The following is a 21845-nucleotide window of genomic DNA, read 5'->3' on the forward strand; positions in this document are numbered from 1 at the left end:
GCACGCACACAAGCACGCGCACACACACACACACACACACACACACACACACACACACACACACACAGGGTCCAAAATTACAATGACAACCAAAGAATGATATTAAAATTGAAACGGAATACTAAAACCTAAAATCAATCTTTTTAAATGCTTCAAGTAATTTTATGCATCAAAATTATAATTTACATTACGAAAAATGGATATTTATTTTGACACTGATTAACTTTGAGAACAATTTACTTTAAGTGAGCATTAGATAGTGGTAAAAGGAGTGTTTACAATTAGCAAATGAGTGTATTAGATATTTAGATATTCATATTAGAATATATTAGACAATTAGATATTCAATATTGTCTGATATATACAGTGCCATTTAAAAGTTTAGGATGAGTAAGATTTTGTTTTAAATAAATTAAAACTTTTAGTAATCAGGGATGTATTAAAATGATTACAAAAATCAAAGATAAAGTGACAGTATTCAAGATTCCTATTTCAATAAATGCTATTCTGAACTTTCAAATAAAAAGTCTTGAAAAAAACAAACTCACAGTTTCCACAAAAATGTTAAGCAGAACTGTTTTCAACAGTTGCATTGAAATGTTTCTTGAGCAGAAAATCAGCATATTAGAATGATTTCTGAAGGGTCATGTGACACTGAAGACTGGAGTAATGGCTGCTGAAAATCAGCTTTGCACCACAGGAATAAATTACATTTTAAAATAAATTAAAATATAAACAGAATATAAATATAAGATATTTCACAGTATTACTGTTTTAACTGTATTCTTATCAAATATGCAGTCTTGGTGAGCATAAGACACTTCTTTCAAATACATTTAAAAAATCTGACCCAAAACGTTATGTGCATCAATATTGAACAATACAAGTAAAAAAAAACTAAAAAACTATATAACAATATATAATATAGAACAATATATAAAAAGTTTGGAATAACAATAATGCAGTATATACATTTTCATGGCCAGTATAATTCACCCATGTGAATTTGTATGTGTGGCAAAAGGTTAATACTAGACCCTGCGAACACACATAAATCACATACTCTCACACACACCGACACACTCTCAGTCTTACTTGAGTAGAGATCTTCCCTGAATGGTAGTGAGACTGGAGAAAACAGACAGATCGCTGAGTTCATCAGGCCAAGACTGAATGTTCAAAATTCCTATAAATCACACACACACACACACACACACACACACACACACACACACACACACAGTTGAGTCACAACATGACGTGGAACGACGTAACAAAAACTACAGCAACAAGAACACAAACAGAGAACAATCAGTTTAAGCCTAAAATAAAGTAGCATACCAGTAATTTCTCTGACAGTGTTAAACACATTGAGTTTTTCAGGCTCCAGAGGTGGTATGCTATGATAGACGTCTCTGCAGAATAAGAACAGTGTGGATATTAGCATAAACAATTTCAGTAATGGACTCCCTGTGGCTGCTCATCAATCAGCTCTGTTTATTCATCAGTTAATAATATGCGAAATGAATCTAAGCTGAGAAATAGCCTGTGAATCACATGCAAAGGCCTAATTAAAGCTTTCGATGACATTACAGGGCAAAGGTCTGGAATATAGCACAGACTGTTTATGGCACATTGTTGTTTAGGGCTGAAAGAGTTTATTTAAGGAGTGTGTTTATGTGTGTGTCTTACCCTTTGATACCTAAGATCAGAAAATGTAGACTTCCTTGGATCTTGGTACAGTTGATAAAGCTGTCTATGTTACTGGAGTCCACTGTCTGTCTATGATTGGCTCCCGTTCCCTCACATACTATACAGAGAAAGAGAAAAATCTGAGGGGCCACATGACACCAAATTAATTGTATCTTCTTCAAGACTCTGCATTCAGCTGCTGTGGTCCAGTAAATTAAATAATGGTTAGATGGACACTTTACCTTTGGGGCACAGGCCAATGCAAGGTTCACACTGCTTAATGCCATTTTTCTTTTTTTCTCTTTTACCAGGAGGGCAACTGCTCACACATGCACTGCCATCCACAATAAAGTGACCTGGAAAAAAAGAGGCTAAAAGTGACCTGAAAAAAAAAAGAGGATAAGGGCATCCATTCTACATACCGCGCACTCTTCAATATGTGTCTTAAGAGTCTTATAAAAATCTTTTTTCTTTACTGTGCTTTGTAAACTACCATTATTACAGCATCATAAACAAACACAGCCCCTGCCATGAAAGTGCATTTTGCTTCATTTCTATTAAAAATCCTTAAAAAAAAATAAAATTCATATACATACAATTTCTATAAATAAAAAAATATATGTAATATATATTTTTCAAAAGGAATTATTTTATTTTTTGAAGGAATAATTTTGTGGTTATTTGTTTTTTGCTACTGTGGTTTTCTGTATATACTTCTGATGGAAAGTGACAATGATTTGATTTGTCCATGTTGCTGATAAAAAAAAAAAATAATTTCTATAAATAAAAATAATTAAAATGACAAACCATATGTATTTTTAAAGACTTTTTTTAGAATATTTATTTTAAAGTAAAATATATATATTTTTAAATTTAAGATTTTTTATTTTAATTAAATTCTTTTAAGAATTTTTATATTTTTGTTAATTATTTATTTAGTGTTTTTTTCCTGTGACTTTCTGAATATGCTTTTAATGGGAAGTTAAAGTCCATTTTCTTTAGCATACTTGATATCTCTGATTTGATGTTGATCAAGACTAGCAATCATACATTGTGGTTTAAAACCATGTATTATGTTGCAATTCCTAAAAATGGCACCAGCAATCACTCCTGTGTTTTATTTACTCTGCTACGCCAACGCAGGTGGTGTTAGGCGAGTGTTAATTGTGGACTCTCCAGCCACAAATTTAATCAAAAAGAACAACACAGAGAAGGGAGTGGTGTAGCACCATTCAAATCTGGCGTTTGTTTAAACTTGTGTCATGTTTACCAAGTTGTTCATGGTTTCCATGGATATGTCAATGCAGTTCTGATGCACTGTCAATGAGGCATATCATCCAAATCTCTCACTGAATGCTCCCAGATTTCATTCACAGTTAATTTACAATAATTTACTAACCTATACATCATTTCCAGCAGGTTTCAAACCAGCTATCTTTAAATTACAATCCTAGATCTTTATCGACCACGCCACCATTTCCTCAGAAACGGGTTATTTATTTTCCGGCTCATGCTTTAGTAAAACTCTCTTCTGTGGTAAACTGAGTATAGTCGCTCGTAACTCACCAGGACATTTGGGTACGCAGATGGAACCGTACTGATACATGGCTTCAGAGTTGGGCTCCAGCTGAAAGGTCTGTCGGTTGTACACCAGAGGCCAAGGGCAGTGAGGGACGCAGGCGCCTGAGTGATTGACATGTCGACAGGCCTGTTGGGAGAGTATCAGAGTCAAAAGCTTGAGAAAAGTTTGTTACAATGCTTTGTTTTCATTGAAATTGTCCCTTACAATAGATGTGGCAGATCTTGAGCAATTAGAGTATAATGGCAATGGTGCTAGTACTCACAAAGCAGTCTGTGTCTCTTGGTCCAATGCAGCCTCCAGCACACTCTGTGTGGCAGCACTCATTAGGGTTGGTCCCAAAACAGTGGCCATGACACTGAGGCGCACACACTGTTTTTGTCACTGAAATACACACAGACGAATCACCTTCGTATCATTTTGTATAACAGTATGACAGTTCATAGGCGCCGAATGGCTGAGCACCCACAGGAAAACCTCAAGATTTTCTTTATTTACCATCATATTGGCAAAACAAATCTGACAAACTATCAAGAGCATATTTGTGTTTGCCCTCTGGAGAGCGTCAAAAGCTTTCTATTTACATTGTTTTTTTTTTTGTTTTGTTTTTGCAGCATTCAACAATGTAGCCAATCACAGACTGTTGAATTCTTGAACGCAACTGCCAATCAGAGGCATTAAAGTTAGAATCTACTCACCGCTCAAAACACTGCTGTCCATTGCAAGCTTGCGAATCCTCTTATTATAACGAAACTTCATGATACCATGATTGACTAAGATGAGGGACAGCTTTTTAGTGATTATAAAGGGAGTGCTCTTTTTTGCTTTCTAGGTTATATATAAATCCGTTCAGAATTTGTATAAAACGTTTGTTTTTTGGCCACATACAGCACACACTGCAAAGTTTCGAGAATGACATCGGCATATTTATGTGGGATTCACACTCGAAAGAGCAATGGATGGGACAAAAATATACATGAAAATGTATGTGCATTGAGGCTAGAGCACACCCACTAATATCTGAAGCACACTCAGTATTTAATTCTGGATAAAACTGTGTTTGAGCAGTTTTCATTATCAGTAGTTCATATTTAGGCGATCGCATGGAGTTTTATGTGGCAGTAAGCTATGCTTCAAAGTCGGAAAAATTCGTATATTTGTTAATTTCCTCCATGAAAATCTCTATAAAGTAAACATTAATGAACCCGGGCTTCATCGAATACTCCTTGCATCTGTTGATTTCATCTTATGTGTGAATTATTTGGTTTTATTTAGTGCAAAACTCTGGTTTCAGCAGCTCTGCTAAGTAATAAACAACCTGATATGTGGCTGGCCAATGTTAACTTTATTTTAATCAAAAAACAAACATTATTCACCTTGTTTGCATCTGCGAGGCGTCCGTTACACATTTATACACATTTATTTATTTTATAGTCCGTGTGTTTCTGTTCGTGAACTGAGCTCTTCATCAAGTGCTTGGAGAAAAAGACTTGAAAAACAAACACCAAATATAAACAGTATAGACCTAGTTTAACACTGAGTGATACTGTATTTGCCCCTTTTTTTTTTTTTTAAAGTGAGTTTTGTGATTGTTACGGAGGTTGGGCACCCACCAACACAAACATAAATCGGCGCCTATGGGACAGTTATAAAAAGAATAAAACCTGTGCAAAATATCACACAAGATACACTATTCAAAAGTTTGGGGTCAGTAAGATTTTTCTTTTTTAAAGAAATGAGAGAATTTTGAAAGAAACTGAAAACTGAATCTCAGTTACTCACATTTCTGGCACTGATCTTTACGTGGACCCCAGCAGAACTCTCCGCATGCAGACTCACAGGATCCTATGAAACACACAGAGAGGTCAATGGTCTAAATAAATGAAATCACAGGGATAATTCTCTCAAAAATGAACATTTTGTCATCAGTACCAGACCCTCATTTGGTTCTGACCCCGTACTATCTCATTTTATCTCATTTTGTGCTTTTGTTTCAAAACAATTTTTAAACATTGACATCATTGGTATTTAACAACATTGGTTCTTGAACATATATTCCTGTGAACCGTCAGAGTGACTGTTCCTCACAAAAAAACAAAAAAAAAACAGATTTGGTTGGCAACAATAGCCTCGTGGGCAGTGTGCCGACATTGCACTTCTCTCTCCTCGCTTCCTTTCAGAAATAGTGTCCTATCCAAATAAAGGCAAAATGGCAAAAAAATGAATCTTTAAAAAAAAAAAAAAACATTTGACAAGGCATCAGAAAGCCTTTTAAGCTACTTTTATGGCACTCTTTTGTCTATCAAATCATCATCTACTTTCCATATCTGGTAAGTAACAGCTCAGATGTTCTTCCTCACACCTCCTATTGTGTTTTACAGAAGACAGACAACAATACGAGGATGGGACGACATGGAGGTAAGTAAATGACAAAAACTGTTTCTGGACATCAAAACATAATTGAGTGACACACACCTATCTCACACTCTCCATCAATAACCACCCAATCAAGATGTGAATGCACAAACCTCTTCTTCCGTTGTTCTGGATCTGGATGCAAGCATCACTGTCTCTTACAATGTCCCGCCAGTTGATCCATGGAGCATAACTGAGATTCCTGTTATGGACAATCTGTACTCCTCCTTCCAAGATCTCTGCGGACCCAATGAAGGAAGTCTGATTAATTTAAGCCAGAACATGTGATGTATAGAGGTGGAACAAACACCTGTTTGCACTTGTGCTTGTCTAAAGTATTGTCTATTAACTGTACTATATTAAGTGTGAAGAGTTATTTTAAGTTTAATTTTACTCTCAAGACAGAAATAAAGAGGGGTTGTTCTAATTCTTGTAAATGTCTCAGAAGATCTGCAGAAAAAGTAAGATACTGCTTGCTCAGCTAACACAGAAGACATACAATATGTGTTCTTTTCTAACATCTCAGATGAGTCTGAACAAGTCAACTGATGTGACCAACAAAACACACAGACACACTACTGCCAAGCTCAAGCTCTTCTGAGGGCCTGTCTGTATAGTATTCTGCTCTATTGAGTGACATGGGTGAGCCAGTGCTAAACTATGCAAATGTGCCAGATTCCTAAACACTCCTACACATTTCCACAAATCACTGATGTCAAATCAAGCTGTCACATTCTCTTGTCTTAAGAAGGTAGCTTTACAAGACATGGGTCATAAATGCTCCACAGAAAGGAATGATCCGAGGAAGCATTTATGATCCAAGAGATAAAAACTCTCTCTTTCACATTGTAAAAATGACTATTGGATTAGGTTTAAAGAAAATACTACTTCAGTCTTTGTACTCATGTTTAATTCAACAACAAAACTTGTTTCTTTGTTATTATTTGTGAAATTTACTAGAAATTTCTGAGTGAAAATTGTTTCAAAATAAATCCATCACCAAATTTTTTTTAGGCCAAAATTATTAGAACACCAGTATTTTCACCAGCTAAGTCAGTTATTTCTATATTTGCTGTAGTGTGTCAGTAGGAAATATCAGTTTACATTTCCAAACATTCATTTTTGCCATTAACTGTAATAATCCAGTGAGATTTCTGTTTGCACAAGGAGTCTGACAACAGCCAGAGCTCCACACAGAGATCTGACCTCTTCATCATCCAGTCTGTCTGGAATGACACGAAGAAACAGAACAAAGTGAGACAGACTAAATCCAGAAGAACTGTGGCAACATCTCCAAGATGCTTTAAGAGACCTACCTGCAAAGCTACAGTACTGTTAAAAAGTTTTAGGCACTAGTGTAAAAATGCTGTAAAATGAGGGTGCTGTCAAAAATAATGTCATAAATAGATTTTCTTTATCAGTTAACTTCTATTAACTAAATTAAATCAACATTTGGTGTGACCATCCTTTGCGTTTAAAGCAGCTTTTGCCCTATAGGTGCACTTGCGCACAGGTAGCTTTGCAGGTAGGTCTCTTGAAGCATCTTGGAGATGTTGCCACAGTTCTTCTGGATTTAGTCTGTCTCAGTTTGTTCTGTTTCTTCATGTCATTCCAGACAGACTGGATGATGATCAGATCAGATCTCTGTGTGGAGCTCTGGCTGTTGTCAGACTCCTTGTGCAAACACAAATCTCCCTGGATTATTACAATTAATGGCAAAATGAATGTTCAGAAATGTAAACTGATATTTCCTACTGACACACTACAGCAAAAGATAGAAATACCTGACTTAAAACCATTTTTTAGCTGGTGAAAATACTAGTGTACTAATAATTTTGGCCACCACTGTAGCAGGTACGTTTTGTTTCTGTTTCTGCAGTGGCACGCTGCATTGTGGTTTCATGTTCAATTTGGACAAATGACTCATTTCTGTACTCAAATGTGACATCTCTTTGACTCTTTTAGCACATTTCCCTCACTAACAGTTTATTACAATCTCATCTCACCTGTGAGGTTGGTGAGGCCCAGATCTTCCAGGCCACCGTGACTCTCAAAATTATGGAAGACAGAAAGGGCCCATTCCTTCTCATACAGGCTGCTACCACGAATCACTCTTAGTTGGTCCAGCGGCAACCTGCTGAACTGGTTCATAGCAATGAGGATGTAGCCTGTGACCTCTCGGATACTCTAAAAGAGAAGCATACGATCAGAATTTTATCTTATGGCCAAATCAACCATTATATATGTGTAAAAAATATTATTTTACTCCAAGAAAGGAGAAGTCGAGGTCACTCTCCATCTGTGTGATCTCAAGGTTGCCCATGACGATCTCACATCCGGTGTAGCGCTCCTTTAGGTTGTTGTAGTGTTGTGCAGGCGTGCCTGTGGAGCTGAGAGCATTCTTGGTGCCTGTGCAAACTGGTGGGGAAAGAAAATAATTAGATCTAACTATGCTGTATATGAGTTTGCGGATCATTTGAATAGCAATTTACTGTCACAACTCATATTGTCATTTTTTAAAGAAATAATACTTTGATTCAGCTAGGATGCATTGGGATAGTTCAACCAAAAATGAAAATGACCCCATGATTTACTCACCCTCAAGTCATCCTAGTTGTATATGACTTCTTTCAGATGAATACAATCTGATTTTTTTTTTTTTTCAAGTTCTGGCTCTTCCAGAAAACTCCTTCCATCATAAAAAAAGTCTCCTTCCATCATAAAAAGTGCTCCACACGGCTCTGGGGGGTTAATAAAGGCCTTCTGAAGCAAATCGCTGAGCTTGTGTAAGAATAATATTTATATTGAGGGTGAGTAAATCATGGGGTAATTTTTCTTTTTAGGTGAACCATCCCTTTAAGTTGATTAAAAGTGACAGTAAAGATATTTACAATGTTATAAAAGATTTCTACTTTAAATAAATGCTGTCCTTTCGATTAATAAAAAGTACTGAAATAAACATATCACAGTTTCCACAGAATATTAAGCAGCACAACAGCTTTCAACATTGATAACAATAAAAAAAAAATGTTAGAAATCAGCATATTAGAATGATTTCTGAAGGATCATTTGTGACACTGAAGACTGGAATAATGGTTGCTGAAAATTCAGCTTTGCCATCACAGGAATAAAATAGATTTGAAAAAAGATTAAAATAGAAAACAGTTATTTTAAATTGTAATAATATTTCACAATAATTACATATTGATATTTCACTGTATTTTTGATCAAATAAATGCAGCCTTGGTCAGTATAAGAGACTTCCTTCAAAAACATTTAAAAATCTTACCAACCTCAAAATTTTGATCAGTGTATTTACAGTGTATTACAGTGAATAATTTCAGCCCTGCCCTCAGTTTTGGCTTACGACCCAGTTTAATACTGTGTGTTTTAAACATTACTGTCATGGTACTACTCAATTGCCTGCATGACTTCTAAGTTCAAGTGTATTAACTGTACATGCATTTTCCATTTACAAACCAACAGCCAAATAAAATGTTCTATAGTTTTCAACATATGCTATCCATAGACATATTAAGTAGTAAGTAACCCAGAATACGTCTTTGTGATAACCCATTTGATATAGGCTGAAAACCTCTTGTAAATAGCACAATTGTACGAGACTGTTCTTGCAAGATGCAGAAGAAACCTCTGTACACAAATATAGCCCTTTTGAAGAGGCCACTTCCACATAAGGCGTCCACTCACAGCGCACACAAAGACTTCATGCAGTGGCCACAACACAAGGTCATTAACATAATGAGGGCAAGGTCAGAGGTCGCCAAGAAGCTGCAGGTCAGCATGTAGTACAAGACAACTGAAAGTCCCCAAACGGACTTAAAAAGAGAAGAAAATAATAGTGGGAAACAGCTTCAGACAGAGATGGAATCCAGGGTTATTGGCCCGAAGGTGACAGAGAGACATGACAACTGTTAGAAAAATCTCTCTCTCTTGCTCTCTCTCCCTTCACCCCACCCATAAAATACACAAGGGTCTCCATGACTCTTAGGCCATAACTCTTGAGTGTACTGCAGTGCATCTGCAGAGAGGCATTACAGAGGACTGTTCACCATGAGCACATTACTTAACTGACAGTATGTGGCATTCAAGACTACCCAGCATGCACTGCAACAGATGTGAACCGATTTGATATTCTGGTCTTGTAAGACATGACGATAAACTAATCTTTCTTGGCTATGTTCTAGTTATAGCAAGAATATTCCAGGTTAAATTCAGTACAGCTTGTGTTTTAGTAAAACTCAACTACAGTTGAATGAACAGAGAATGGAAGCCATCCAGCTAAAGGCACACCAAGAACGATATCTATAAAGATAATTATAACAATAACTAAATTGACAACCACACCAACAGACGATATCGTTCTGTTTATTATTAGCGCACAATACAGTTCTGTCATTTGCCACATTAAATACTCAAGCTCTTCAATGTCAGGTGGATTCTGATTTGCTGTCAATGTTTTTATCGTTCGTCAACTAAAAAAATCAAAAGTGATTCTAATGATATCGTTCCTCTGTGATGTTACCATTATAGCTGTGGTGTGGCCTTAACCACTCTCATAGAACTAGACTTAGAATGATTATTACAACTTTTTAGTTATACAGTAGTTATCATTACAATTATCGTCTTTGGTGTGAACAGGTCTTAACAGTTTTATGTTAAAAGAACATTTTTCTAACAATCCCATAACGTTAAATGAAGACAACATTGTTTTTGAATGTTTGGAAAAGGTTTAAAACATCCAGTTTCTTAATGTTTTAAGAACTTTTTTTTTTTTTTTCACTGTTAAAGTTATTATTAAATAACTAGGCCTATTATAACATTGCATTCAGTTAGAGAGCAAAGGAATGACAACATAACCGGTACATTATTGGTTTTGTATTGCTTTTTACCTTCTTCTCTCGAAACTCTATCGTTTTATTTTGTATTTTTTAGAAAATTCAGGAAATTTTCTATTCGATCTTTTTAGCGTTTATTTTAGGCTATAAAACACAGGCGGCAGTGTTTTATCCTATTGGTGATTAATATAAAATAAACGCTAAAAAGAAGACTATTTTGTGAGTGCGGATCATGGTCTCATAGGCTACTATGAAAAATAATGTTTAATAAACACAATACTATGCATCCCGCACTGTGGTTGAATCTGCCGGTGGGGGCGGGGCCACAAATCCATGAGTTTACAAACCCGAGGGAACGGATTGCGAAAGCGTGCGCACGGATTATGAATTTGTGGGTACGGATTCAAAAACCGAAGGTACGGTTTACAAAATCTGAGCCCACGGATTGGAAATTCGTGGGTACGGTTTATTAATCCGTGGGCACGATTTGTTAAACCGAGGGAACAGTTTAAGAATTCGTGAGTACAGTTTATAAATTGAGGGGACGGATTGCAAAACCGTCGCCACGGATTGTTTTTTTTTTCTCCTACAGGTGACTTCCCGGGCTCCGTATGAACTGATTTCACAAATTCCTCTGTGAAAATTTTATGTGAGCTACTGTTGAGTTTTGCTCTAAAAAGGCAAAAAAAAAACAAAAAAACTAACCTGAGAAAATGGCATCAATGTTTTTTTGATTGAATTTAGATTGATTTGATATCAATTTCTACAGTGTGTTTTCTCGGAATCTGAGTCAAACTTGTCCATCACAACACAGATCACAGAGACTCGACTCAATTTAGAATTTTTGCATTTTGCCTTTGTAGAGCAAAGAGTTTTTGTAGAGTTTTACTCTGGAAATCAGCCCTTAGAGGTGGGACGAGCCAGCCACAAATATGTCAATGGGGTGTGAGTTCAACTTGGAATATTCCTTTAAGAACATAGAAGGACTTGAAAATGACATTGAAAAATAAACACAGCAAGTTCTGGCTGGTGAACCTGCGTGCATTCACATTCAATAAACCCATCCATCAAAGCGTTGCCATAAAATATTAATTGTGTGCAAAGAACACTCAGGAAGAACAAAACAAAACAAAAAATTTTAATGTTGGGAGTTGGAAACTGCTGCAGTCAGGTTTTTTTCAGGCGTATTTTGCGGTATATTCCTGAGACTGGCAGAGTGTAATGCTCAGCTGCATGTCTGGAGCCTAAGGCTGTATCTGGCTATGAGATCGAGAGAGGCATTATTAATGAACAAAGCACAGTATTGTCACTTAGCTATAAATGTGTGGCTCTGTTAATGTGTAGCTGTGATTGACAGTGGTTCTGTGTGTGTGTGTGTGTGCAGGGCTGAGATCATGCAACCAGACAATAGGTTGAGTGTGAGCGTAGTACTCTTATCAAGAGGAGGGGGAGTCCAGAGAAGGGGACATAAGAGTGGCCGCTGTCCTGTACACAGCTCTATTCTATATGTTACTGCATCCCCAAATGTGTACAACCACACCACTGAGTGACTTTACAGCTACAGCAGTCAAACGCACTCGCCTGCCCTTCTTAAAGTCTCAGGAATGAGGCTGGAGGGGACGAGTTATAGTAGCATGTGTTCTGGGAATGCATAAAAGGAAGTGCTGTCACATGGGTTTCTGTTACACATCTGCACTATTCTGCATGTTTGTCTTAGATAAAAGAGCAAATTCACAACGGATACACTCTGTAAACATCTTAAATGGTGTTATATCTTTAAATGTGGACTTTTATTTTTGATTTTTGCAATATATGTTATATATTGGCTCAAGTGTTTTTATCAGTCGAGTTTTAATGTTATCTTGTACAATTTATTGGGATCATATTGGTTATCGAACAATAAAGGTGACTTTTGATTGGTAGCAATTGATACTGGATATTTATTGACCAATATTAGACTTTTAATTCTAGATTCTCTTTTCTGCATGTTCTTACATTTTAGATGACTTCTATTTTTAAGTGCTATCTTAACTCACATAATGCATTCCAAAAATATGCATACTGTACAATTTTTGCATTTCTGGGTCAGGTACATATGAATTTTTTAACAAAACAACATCAAAAACATTAATATTACTCTGGAAATTTTTCAAACAAAAAATTATTTTTACATGCAAATATGTTCACCTTCAAATAAAAAAGATTTCTTTTTCATGCTGCAATGATTCATCAATAATCATGTATATTCATGTTTACCAAAAAATTTCAGTCACAAAAGTATGTGCAAGATATTGGAAAAAGCCTAAATAGATACTCATAGGTACTCAAAGTCTCATAGATGTGAGAAAAAAAATCAAGATGTAAAAAACAAAAGTCTGCATAACATCATGATGTGTAAAGCCTCCGTTTATTCCCGGGTCAGAACTCTTTTCTTTTCTTTGTCTATTTTTTTTTTTTTATCTAAAAAAAGGAAATGTGCATTTTGATAGTTATGGACCATCTGCAAAGTTAGGTTCCTTTTCTAAAAACTATGCATTTTTAAAAAATCTCTTCCGGGTCAAAAAAGACCGGCATTACAGCAACATTACAGCAGAAATGTAACTCTTTGAGAGCACTTTTTCATAAAGAAGGTTTTTAAAGACTTTCCACCTCTTTTTTGTCATTACATTCTTGAACAGATCTCAAAATCAATAGTTATCCATATTTCATACTGTAAAATATAATATTGTGGTGCCTAAATTCTCTTAAGCATCACAACATGGATTAAATTATTTTTTTAGACAAATCAGTTGAGGTTTTTAATATTGAATAATTGAATAATTATTGTACTGGCCAGAATTTTAATCAGTGCATCCCTATTATCTATCCAAAATGATTAAATGAAATCTGAGAAACATCCTTATACATAACGCTATGAATACATGCACGTGTAAAGGTGTACACACCAACATGACTTACATACATATTTGCTATTACATGAGGTATTGTCTAGATAGCATATGCATGTTCATACACACACACACAGGTTTGTTTTTGTGAATTGTCGGGACATTCCATAGGCGTAATGTTTTTTATACTGTACAAACTGTATTTTCTATCGCCCTACACCTATCCTACGTCTAGATAGCATATGCATGTTCATACACACACACACAGGTTTGTTTTTGTGAATTGTCGGGACATTCCATAGGCGTAATGTTTTTTATACTGTACAAACTGTATTTTCTATCGCCCTACACCAATCCTACACCTAAACCTAGCCTTACAGGAAACTTTCTGCATTTTTAGATTTTCAAAAAAACTAATTCTGAATGATTTATAAGCCTTTTGAAATATGGGGACACTCAAAAGGTCCTCATATATCACCTTCTCGTTGTAATACCTATGTCATTATACAAATTTGTGTCCTCATAAATCACAAAAACGCCCGCCCGCACGCACACACACACACACACACACACATACACATACATACATACATGATGTCTGGATGCTAATAATGCATGGAGTCCTGTTCATTCACACAAGTAATCTTAAGTCAACAGTACCACAGATAGAGAGCAGAGACCTCTATGGAACATACAATAGAATCCAGCAGTGCACAATGATTATAGCTCAATGAGCATTAATAACAGAGTCAGGGCGGGGACTGAGCATGTATGACAGGCAGAACAAGAGACAAAAAAAGGGTGAATGGAAGAATTCATGAGGGAAAGCAAAGATAGATTAGCAGACACATGGAGAAAGACATGTAAAGAGTACTAGTGTCAAACTGAAATAAGAGCCGGCATGAGACAAAAAAGACAATCTCCAAAACACACATCCACACCTATTCACGTCATCTTCTGCAAGTACAGACTGCTCCGAATCAGAGGCCATTAGGTTTGGCGGTTAGTGGGACGTATGCATAGTTTCTGTCTTAAATGAAGTGATGCATTGGACTTTTAAAACAAAGAGGCTTCGCCTATATACACACATCTACAGGATCTTAATATTTGATATTGCACCATCAGGAGAGCTTTTATTGGGTCGGTGCAGATGTCAACCATTCAAAAACTTCCCAGTCTTCTTTTCACCAGAAGGAAAGAGTGATTACATTATTAACTTAGTCCAGTCCTTCCTATCAAACCTCTTGTATGCTTAAAAGAGGCTGAACTTTGGAGCCATGGTTGTAAAGGAGTTATTAAAGAGCAGTTTATGATACGGCACTACAGTCCCACACCTTATTCTGTTCAGCTCAGTGACGTAATGTGATTGGCGGCAAAATTACGAGAATGGGATTGGCCATCACTGGAATCATAGTTCTTAAAGCTAATGTTCTGTGGAAAAAGAGCTACTGAGGGAAAAAGAGTTCTTTGCCCTGAAGCTGTTTAAGTAGAAGCTGGTTTAATTATTTCAAGAGTGTCAATATATCAAGTCAACATGACTCACAAAAGCTTGCTGTAAAGGCACAGAAGCCATTCCCTTAATTAATGTACAAGCATGCATTTTCCTATATTATTATTATTATTACGGTTCACAAGAGCTTGCTGTAAAGGCACAGAAGCCATTCCCTTAACTAATGTTTAAGCTCATCCCACTCACACACGCGTCTCAAATCACTCATACACCCTTGCTAATTCTCAATTAAGTTCTGAACACTTTTAAAATAAAAGTTTTTTATTGCCAGTGATGGTTTGAAAAAAAACAACACATTTTAACATCCATGGATAGTTTACTTTGCACAATAGGTAATTTTTAAATGGAAAAAAAGTTTATTTATTATTAAACATGCAGAAAAAATGGTTCTTTAAAAAAAGTTAACTGAAAGGTGCTTTGGGGAACTCAAATGGTTCTTCTAAACACTTTTTGGACCATTTAAAAAGCCTATTTTAAAAAAAGTGTATATAGGGTCAGTTGTGGTCAGGTGATGTCTAGAAAGTTCAAGTGGGTTTTTGACATATGTGACCCTGGACCACAAAACGGGTCATACAGGTCAATTTTTTTAAAAACTGAGATTTATACATCAACTGAATGCTGAATAAATAAGCTTTGATGTATGGTTTGTTAGGACAATATGACAATATTTGGTCGAGATGCAACTATTTGAAAATCTGGAATCTAAGGGTGCAAAAAAAAATCTAAATATTGGGAAAACTGCCTTTAAAGTTGTCCGAATGAAGTTCTTATCAATGCATATTATCAATCAAAAATTAAGTTTTGATATAATTACAGTGAGAAATTGACAAAATATCTTCATAGAACATTTTTTTTTCTTATTAGGATTAATGATTTTTGGCATAAAAGGAAAATTGATCATTTTGACCCATACAATGTATTGTTGGCTATTGCTAAAAATATACCCTTGCGACTTGAGACTGGTTTTGAGGTCCAGAGTCACATATCAAGAAGTGACAGCAGTGTGACATGCTAAACGTCTTCATGCAAAACATTATATACCAGTTTTATTTCTACATGAGTTTTAAGGACTGCACAGTGCTTTTAAAATGCATCTGCCACACCACAGTACTATTTAAATGAGCTGCAAAAACGTGGTTTCAATCACGTGATCGTGTGACCGATCATAGCACCTGCTTTCCTTTATACAGTTAAATAGGCTACGTAAACATAAAGTTAATGTCTATGTTATTGGTCAACTATACCTAGGTACAGATTCCATTTGGCATAAATTGATCATTTTGACCCATACAATGTATTGTTGGCTATTGCTAAAAATATACCCTTGCGACTTGAGACTGGTTTTGAGGTCCAGAGTCACATATCAAGAAGTGACAGCAGTGTGACATGCTAAACGTCTTCATGCAAAACATTATATGCCAGTTTTATTTCTACATGAGTTTTAAGGACTGCACAGTGCTTTTAAAATGCATCTGCCACACCACAGTACTATTTAAATGAGCTGCAAAAACGTGGTTTCAATCACGTGATCGTGTGACCGATCATAGCACCTGCTTTCCTTTATACAGTTAAATAGGCTACGTAAACATAAAGTTAATGTCTATGTTATTGGTCAACTATACCTAGGTACAGATTCCATCCTATTAAGTAGTGTAGAGGTGGAACAACTAATTAAATTGAATTAGGTGGAAAGGAGCTAAACCCTGGGGGTAGGCTATTAAAGGGCATAAACCATGAAGGAAATCAAATAACCCGTTAATTTTTAAACTTACATTATGAATTGTTAGGCGAGACGATAGTAATTCACATACGTGTTTCGTATAACGCCATTAACAATAATACATATCATTTAAACATAATTCAAACACTTTTATACCTTCTTGTGTTTGTGTAGTTACAGGCTGAGGTGCACAGAGAAACACGAGCGCGCTGAGCGCGAGCACCTGCTGTCTCATCTCGTCTCGTCTCGTGAGTGAAGGATCGCCTCGAGTCCTCAGACATACCGCGGAAACACGGACACCAAGCGCTCCCTTCTCTAGGAAGATGGACAGCCTGTGGATGATATTCCGGTGAGAGGAAAAAAAAGTTTTTTGCTAAAATAAAATATCCATGAAATTCTTCTATAAATCTTCCTCGGCTGCTCTCCCTGTTGAATAATCCCTGTTCCCTGTCAAATAATCCGCGGTGTGTGTATGATCAAAAAATTCCGCTTTGCGGTAGCACATTTCCCATTGGATTTTCCCACTTAGTCAACGGACAATAAACTATTTACTAGGCTAAAACGAGATTAGAAGAGTGAGAAGGAAAGTTGAAGGTATGACGCAGGCTCACCACTCCCTCAGTGTACACTTGTGATGTTCACATTTGGATTGGCTCGATATTTACCAATCACTGCATGAACACTGCGCTCCTCCACCCTTCAGAAACTAGAGCAACAGCCTGTGACTCACAAACTGATGGGCGATTCTTCATGAAGTGATGAGCTGCAATTACAAGTGCACCTTTGACTACTTGCCATTTTGAGGGAAAGAAAAAAAATCTTTAGACTATGTTGAAATCAAATCCTGGAATAAACACAATTTCTAGCTACATCTTGGTTTAAAATATGATTTAGTGGTTTTTGTAGGCTATGTGAGATTGGCCACCGACTTGCAGGCAGTTAATTTATTTGTCTGTGAATAGAAATGCTTAAACACTGACCAGTTTTGATAATGACTAATAAATATTATAAGGTTATAGGTTTGATGACGAACTAACGTAATATAGCCCACCGTTCAAGCTGATTGGCTTAAATGGTTAAGCCTACCTCTGTCCATGATTGGTTAAATTTCATTTAGCCTCTCCCTTAAAAAAATAATTTTTATATAGTTTTTACATGCCCACTCTGATTGGTCAGTTTAGCAATAATTACGTATATTAATTTTATATTATCATATAAAAATATGATAGCTATATATTTACATTCGTTTATATTTTATATGAAGACGGAATTAGATTCAAATAATTTACAATTGTCACTCTGATTTTAACACTTTTTATATAATTTAAATGTTTTTTGAAGTGAAATTCACTTTAATAGAATTCTACGAATTTGGCCCTTTTTTTTGTTGCAAATTTGGACAATTTAGCAAAATTGACTTCTCAACGTAAAAAGTAATAAAAAAAGAAAATGAAAAATTAATTCTGTTCTAGGGAACAGAAACGTTCCCCTCCCAACTCGAGGAATCACTCACTTGCATTCCCACTTAATAGCTTCCTTCAGGACATATAGTTATACTAATTACAGAGGGTTGAGTGGTAATAATTCTACAGGTATCACACAGAAACTCCAGTCAGACTCTGGTCAGAGTCCCTCAGAGTTTTATGAGCGGGTCGTCATCCGCAGAGGGTCTTGCATGGGTTTCTTATTCACAGTGAAGAGCATTATTGTACTCGTGCCATGTCGACTGCTTAATCCCCCTATTGATGCATATAGACCGAGCTATCACAATAGATACATTGTCGAGGGGTTTGGCGACTTCTGAACCCGCAGCAGAACATGCCTGATCTCAACAGACCGTCCACTGTACAGTGCTAAACACTCACATCTGAGAGAACAGCAAACGCTTAAGATCACGCTTCATTATATATGAATTTACAGTTATGATGACAGCTACTGGATAATTCGTAGTTTTCTTAGCTGACAGGAAAATCTGGTTTTATGCTGCTCAACATTTTCAGCTTTCTAGAATTCTGGCTAACATGTTTCTTATTTCAAAAACAGCTGGACATGTAATTTTTGTCTCTGAATCATGGCCTAAATAATCTTCGTTGGACTGTTGTTGTATTCTTGTGAATTTATACAGTAAAGAGCGCTTAGAATGTCAGGAAGACACTTTTGAGACCTCTACTGGTATCACGGAATATTACAGGCACTGTTATTACAGTTTGAAACAGTGCTACTGCTACTAAGTGACAAATGTTATGAGCAAATAAACTACCGTTCAAAAATGTCAGCAGCCCTTCACTGCAGAACACAAGATCCAGGGGGCGTGGTTGGATCCACATCTAGGGGGTGGAGATTGGTAGGTTTAGGGGTGGAGAAGGGTGGGTTTAGGGATCAGGGGGTGGAGACCGGTAGGTTTAGCTATATGTAAGGTGGGAGGAGTTGGATCTGATCCAACCACACCCCCTGGATCTTCTGCAGTGAGGACAATCTCAAAAAAAATAAATAAAGATTTTTAAAGAAATGAATACTTTTATTTAGCAAAAGTGATCAAAAGTGACAGTACATTCTATTTTTTCTGTTCATCAAAGGGTCCTGAAAAAATGTATAACGGCGTGTTAAATATTAAGCAGCACAACCTTTTGCAATATTGATACCTTTAGCAGCAAATCTGCATATTAGACTGATTTCTGAAGGATCATGTGACACTGAAGACTGGAGTAATGATGCTGAAAATTCATGATGCTGATATTTTCACACTAAAAAAAAGAAGAAAACAGTTGGAATATTTTACAATATAACTGTTTTTACTGCAGTTTTAATTAAAACAGAGACAACGTTTTATGTGCATTTGAAGGTGACAAGAAAAACCCATAACACTGATGTGTAACATTTGATGTTTATTTTTGATTAGTTACAAAACATACATAGAATCAACAGTTGAATTAGTTACAATTTACAGTAGCTAAATCACCAGCAATAAGTTTAGTCCTCTATAGATTATGTTCACTTAAATAACCTTTAATTATTGGTGGTCAGTCAAGTAATTCTGGGGTCCCCCTGGTTTTACTGTACAACTTCACCCACACTTATACCTCCACTGTAGAAATGATTCAGCTTTTAACATTCCCAATCACTCGCTTTGAATCAAAACCCCTCTAAAAATCAAAATATTATATGTTGTAATCTTTGAACAAATGTTTGGGGTAAAGTTGGAAGCCAGGTGAACTCGAGAAACCGTCTTAGGACCTGTGTCTTATCAGATAACCACAGCTTTCTCAACACTGATCAGTACACAATTTTACATTTTTACAACCCCTTTCAAAATACAAAAATAATGCTTTCTTTTTAGATTACATTTTGGTAACACTTCAGCAGAGGGTTATCTTTACATTTCCCATTTGTACAGATCAAATGGATAATGTTTGGAGTTTTCTTAGACACAACAGCCTTTATACTCACCACTGCTGTACTGTTGGTTTACTGTGAAGAGGTGGGTCTTGTCTTTAGAAAAGTGACATAAAATACTGGAAACTGAATGATCGCAACCCTCTGTAGGCAGCAGTCATGTTGACCTCTTTTTGTAACATCCACAAGTTCAAGCATTATCACAATTTAAAAAGCTTCACAACACAAACCGGTTCCTCATTCCCTGTGCACAATACATTCCACCCTGTCTATCTCTCACCTACTTGTTGAAAAATGCAGGTTGCCTCATTTGTACCAACCTTCCGTTACGTTTTCCAACAAAACATTAAAAAACACCGTCACGTTTCTGTATATGGGCATTGCAGACTTACGGAGAATGCATTCTGACAACCGCTTTATAAATCTCAGTAGTCCGGCTGTACAACAGAGTTGCGTAGCTGCTGATTTAAAGACTGGGCTCTGATATCTTGGTCTAGCTGAATCACATAAACGCTTTATGATCAGGAAAAATACACTGTAGAAAGGCAACCTATTTCTGGATTTTCTCCCAAACTTGCTTGGCAGTTATGTCTATGTATATGTAATTTTCCACCAGAGTAGTATCTGATGAAAAGTTAGATTCAATGAGGAATACATCTTTTGTTTTGCTGATGCGCTGCATTCACTAAAAGCAAACTCACAGTTCACAGATCGGTGTGCACGGAAGCACGTTCATACGGGACTGCAAAAATACACAAGAACAAGAACAAGCTGCATTCACTTCACTTGAGCTTTCCAAACAGCCGTCTAGTCTTGCACACTTCACCATGGGATTAATGTTAATAGTGTAAACCTTAAAAAGTATGAACGTCTGCTAAAACAGAGGAAAATACTGCAATCATATTAGCTAGTTTCATTTGAAACCAAATGAACTGGTGTTTTTTTTTTCTATCAGAATCAATTGCAGCATCTTAAAAGGAATTAGTCAATGGCTATTTATGTTTTTCTAGAAAAAATCTTGGCTAAATGTAAAACGCTACCGCTATTTATCATCGTAAAATATAATACATGAGAAGCATGCCTTATCCGTGCACAACGATTGTTTTCGTAGCTACGATGATGGTTGCAAGGTTACCATGCTCTGCGCTGAAACATGCGATCGATCCCGCCGCCGGCTGAATCCGTTGTGCTCTACAAAGATGGCGCTTCACTGCTGACGTCAGGTTGTCGTTGTCGTTTCTGTGCGTATATATAAAAAATATTTATTTTAAGCTATACAGATCCATGTCACAACAACACAGAAAAGATGAATTTAAATATCAGTTACTAATTGCACTTTTTAAAAATCAAATAGTCCTTTAGTTTGAAGCACTGATAAATAAAAACAAAGAGGATCATATCTCATGTCAAAAATGTCTCTATATAGGGCGAGTTCAGGTCCAACTAAGCCGGATAGAAAACTTGACGGTGCGGAAACACACAGAGGATATGTATTGAAAAATGCAACACAAACGCACGCTCACACAAATACACACACTACAGTATTTATACACCCCCATACCCACACACACCAACACGCAACCGCTTGCTACTAGTGTCCTTCCTGTACAAGATGTACACCGGTATCCACCTTCTCACTGCTGTCCTAAAGGAAGGGTGGATGTGGAGGGTTTGGGGTGAAGTTTGGCACTGGGAGGCAGAGTGGAGGTGGAGCAGAAGGAAGAGGAGCTCGACGAGGAGGAGCACGAGCAGAAGACGGCGTCTTGATTGGCGGCGGGGGCCGAGGCGGCTG

At 36.6% G+C, this 21845-nt stretch overlaps 2 protein-coding genes across 6 annotated transcripts in view; both read right to left on the reverse strand.

The window, feature by feature from the left end:
- LOC107673099 (receptor tyrosine-protein kinase erbB-3-like) overlaps positions 1-17308 on the reverse strand; it is a 27468-nt gene extending 10160 nt beyond the window's left edge. For 2 of the 5 annotated variants that reach the window (XM_016466562.1, XM_016466561.1), the window contains exons 1-11: positions 16817-17307; positions 7953-8104; positions 7693-7873; positions 5800-5925; positions 5054-5116; positions 3537-3655; positions 3259-3400; positions 1935-2048; positions 1693-1810; positions 1342-1415; positions 1096-1186 (exon numbers count right to left, since the gene is read on the reverse strand). In XM_016466562.1, coding sequence (XP_016322048.1) covers positions 1096-1186; positions 1342-1415; positions 1693-1810; positions 1935-2048; positions 3259-3400; positions 3537-3655; positions 5054-5116; positions 5800-5925; positions 7693-7873; positions 7953-8104; positions 16817-16895 — 1259 coding nt within the window. In that variant the 5' untranslated portion in view covers positions 16896-17307. Of the gene's footprint in view, positions 1-1095; positions 1187-1341; positions 1416-1692; positions 1811-1934; positions 2075-3258; positions 3401-3536; positions 3656-5053; positions 5117-5799; positions 5926-7692; positions 7874-7952; positions 8105-8284; positions 8319-16816 lie in introns of those variants that run through there. The other 3 variants (XM_016466560.1, XM_016466563.1, XM_016466564.1) reach the window with 3 other exon arrangements.
- Positions 17309-20757: 3449 nt separating this feature from the next.
- The window catches only part of wnk3 (WNK lysine deficient protein kinase 3), a 48592-nt gene continuing 47504 nt past the window's right edge, over positions 20758-21845 (reverse strand). The window contains exon 26 of the mRNA XM_016466491.1: positions 20758-20795. Coding sequence (XP_016321977.1) covers positions 20758-20795 — 38 coding nt within the window. The remainder of the gene's footprint in view (positions 20796-21845) is intronic.

The sequence above is a fragment of the Sinocyclocheilus anshuiensis genome, unplaced genomic scaffold (assembly GCF_001515605.1).
Source record: "Sinocyclocheilus anshuiensis isolate Anshui unplaced genomic scaffold, SAMN03320099.WGS_v1.1 scaffold364, whole genome shotgun sequence".
NCBI lineage: Eukaryota > Metazoa > Chordata > Actinopteri > Cypriniformes > Cyprinidae > Sinocyclocheilus > Sinocyclocheilus anshuiensis.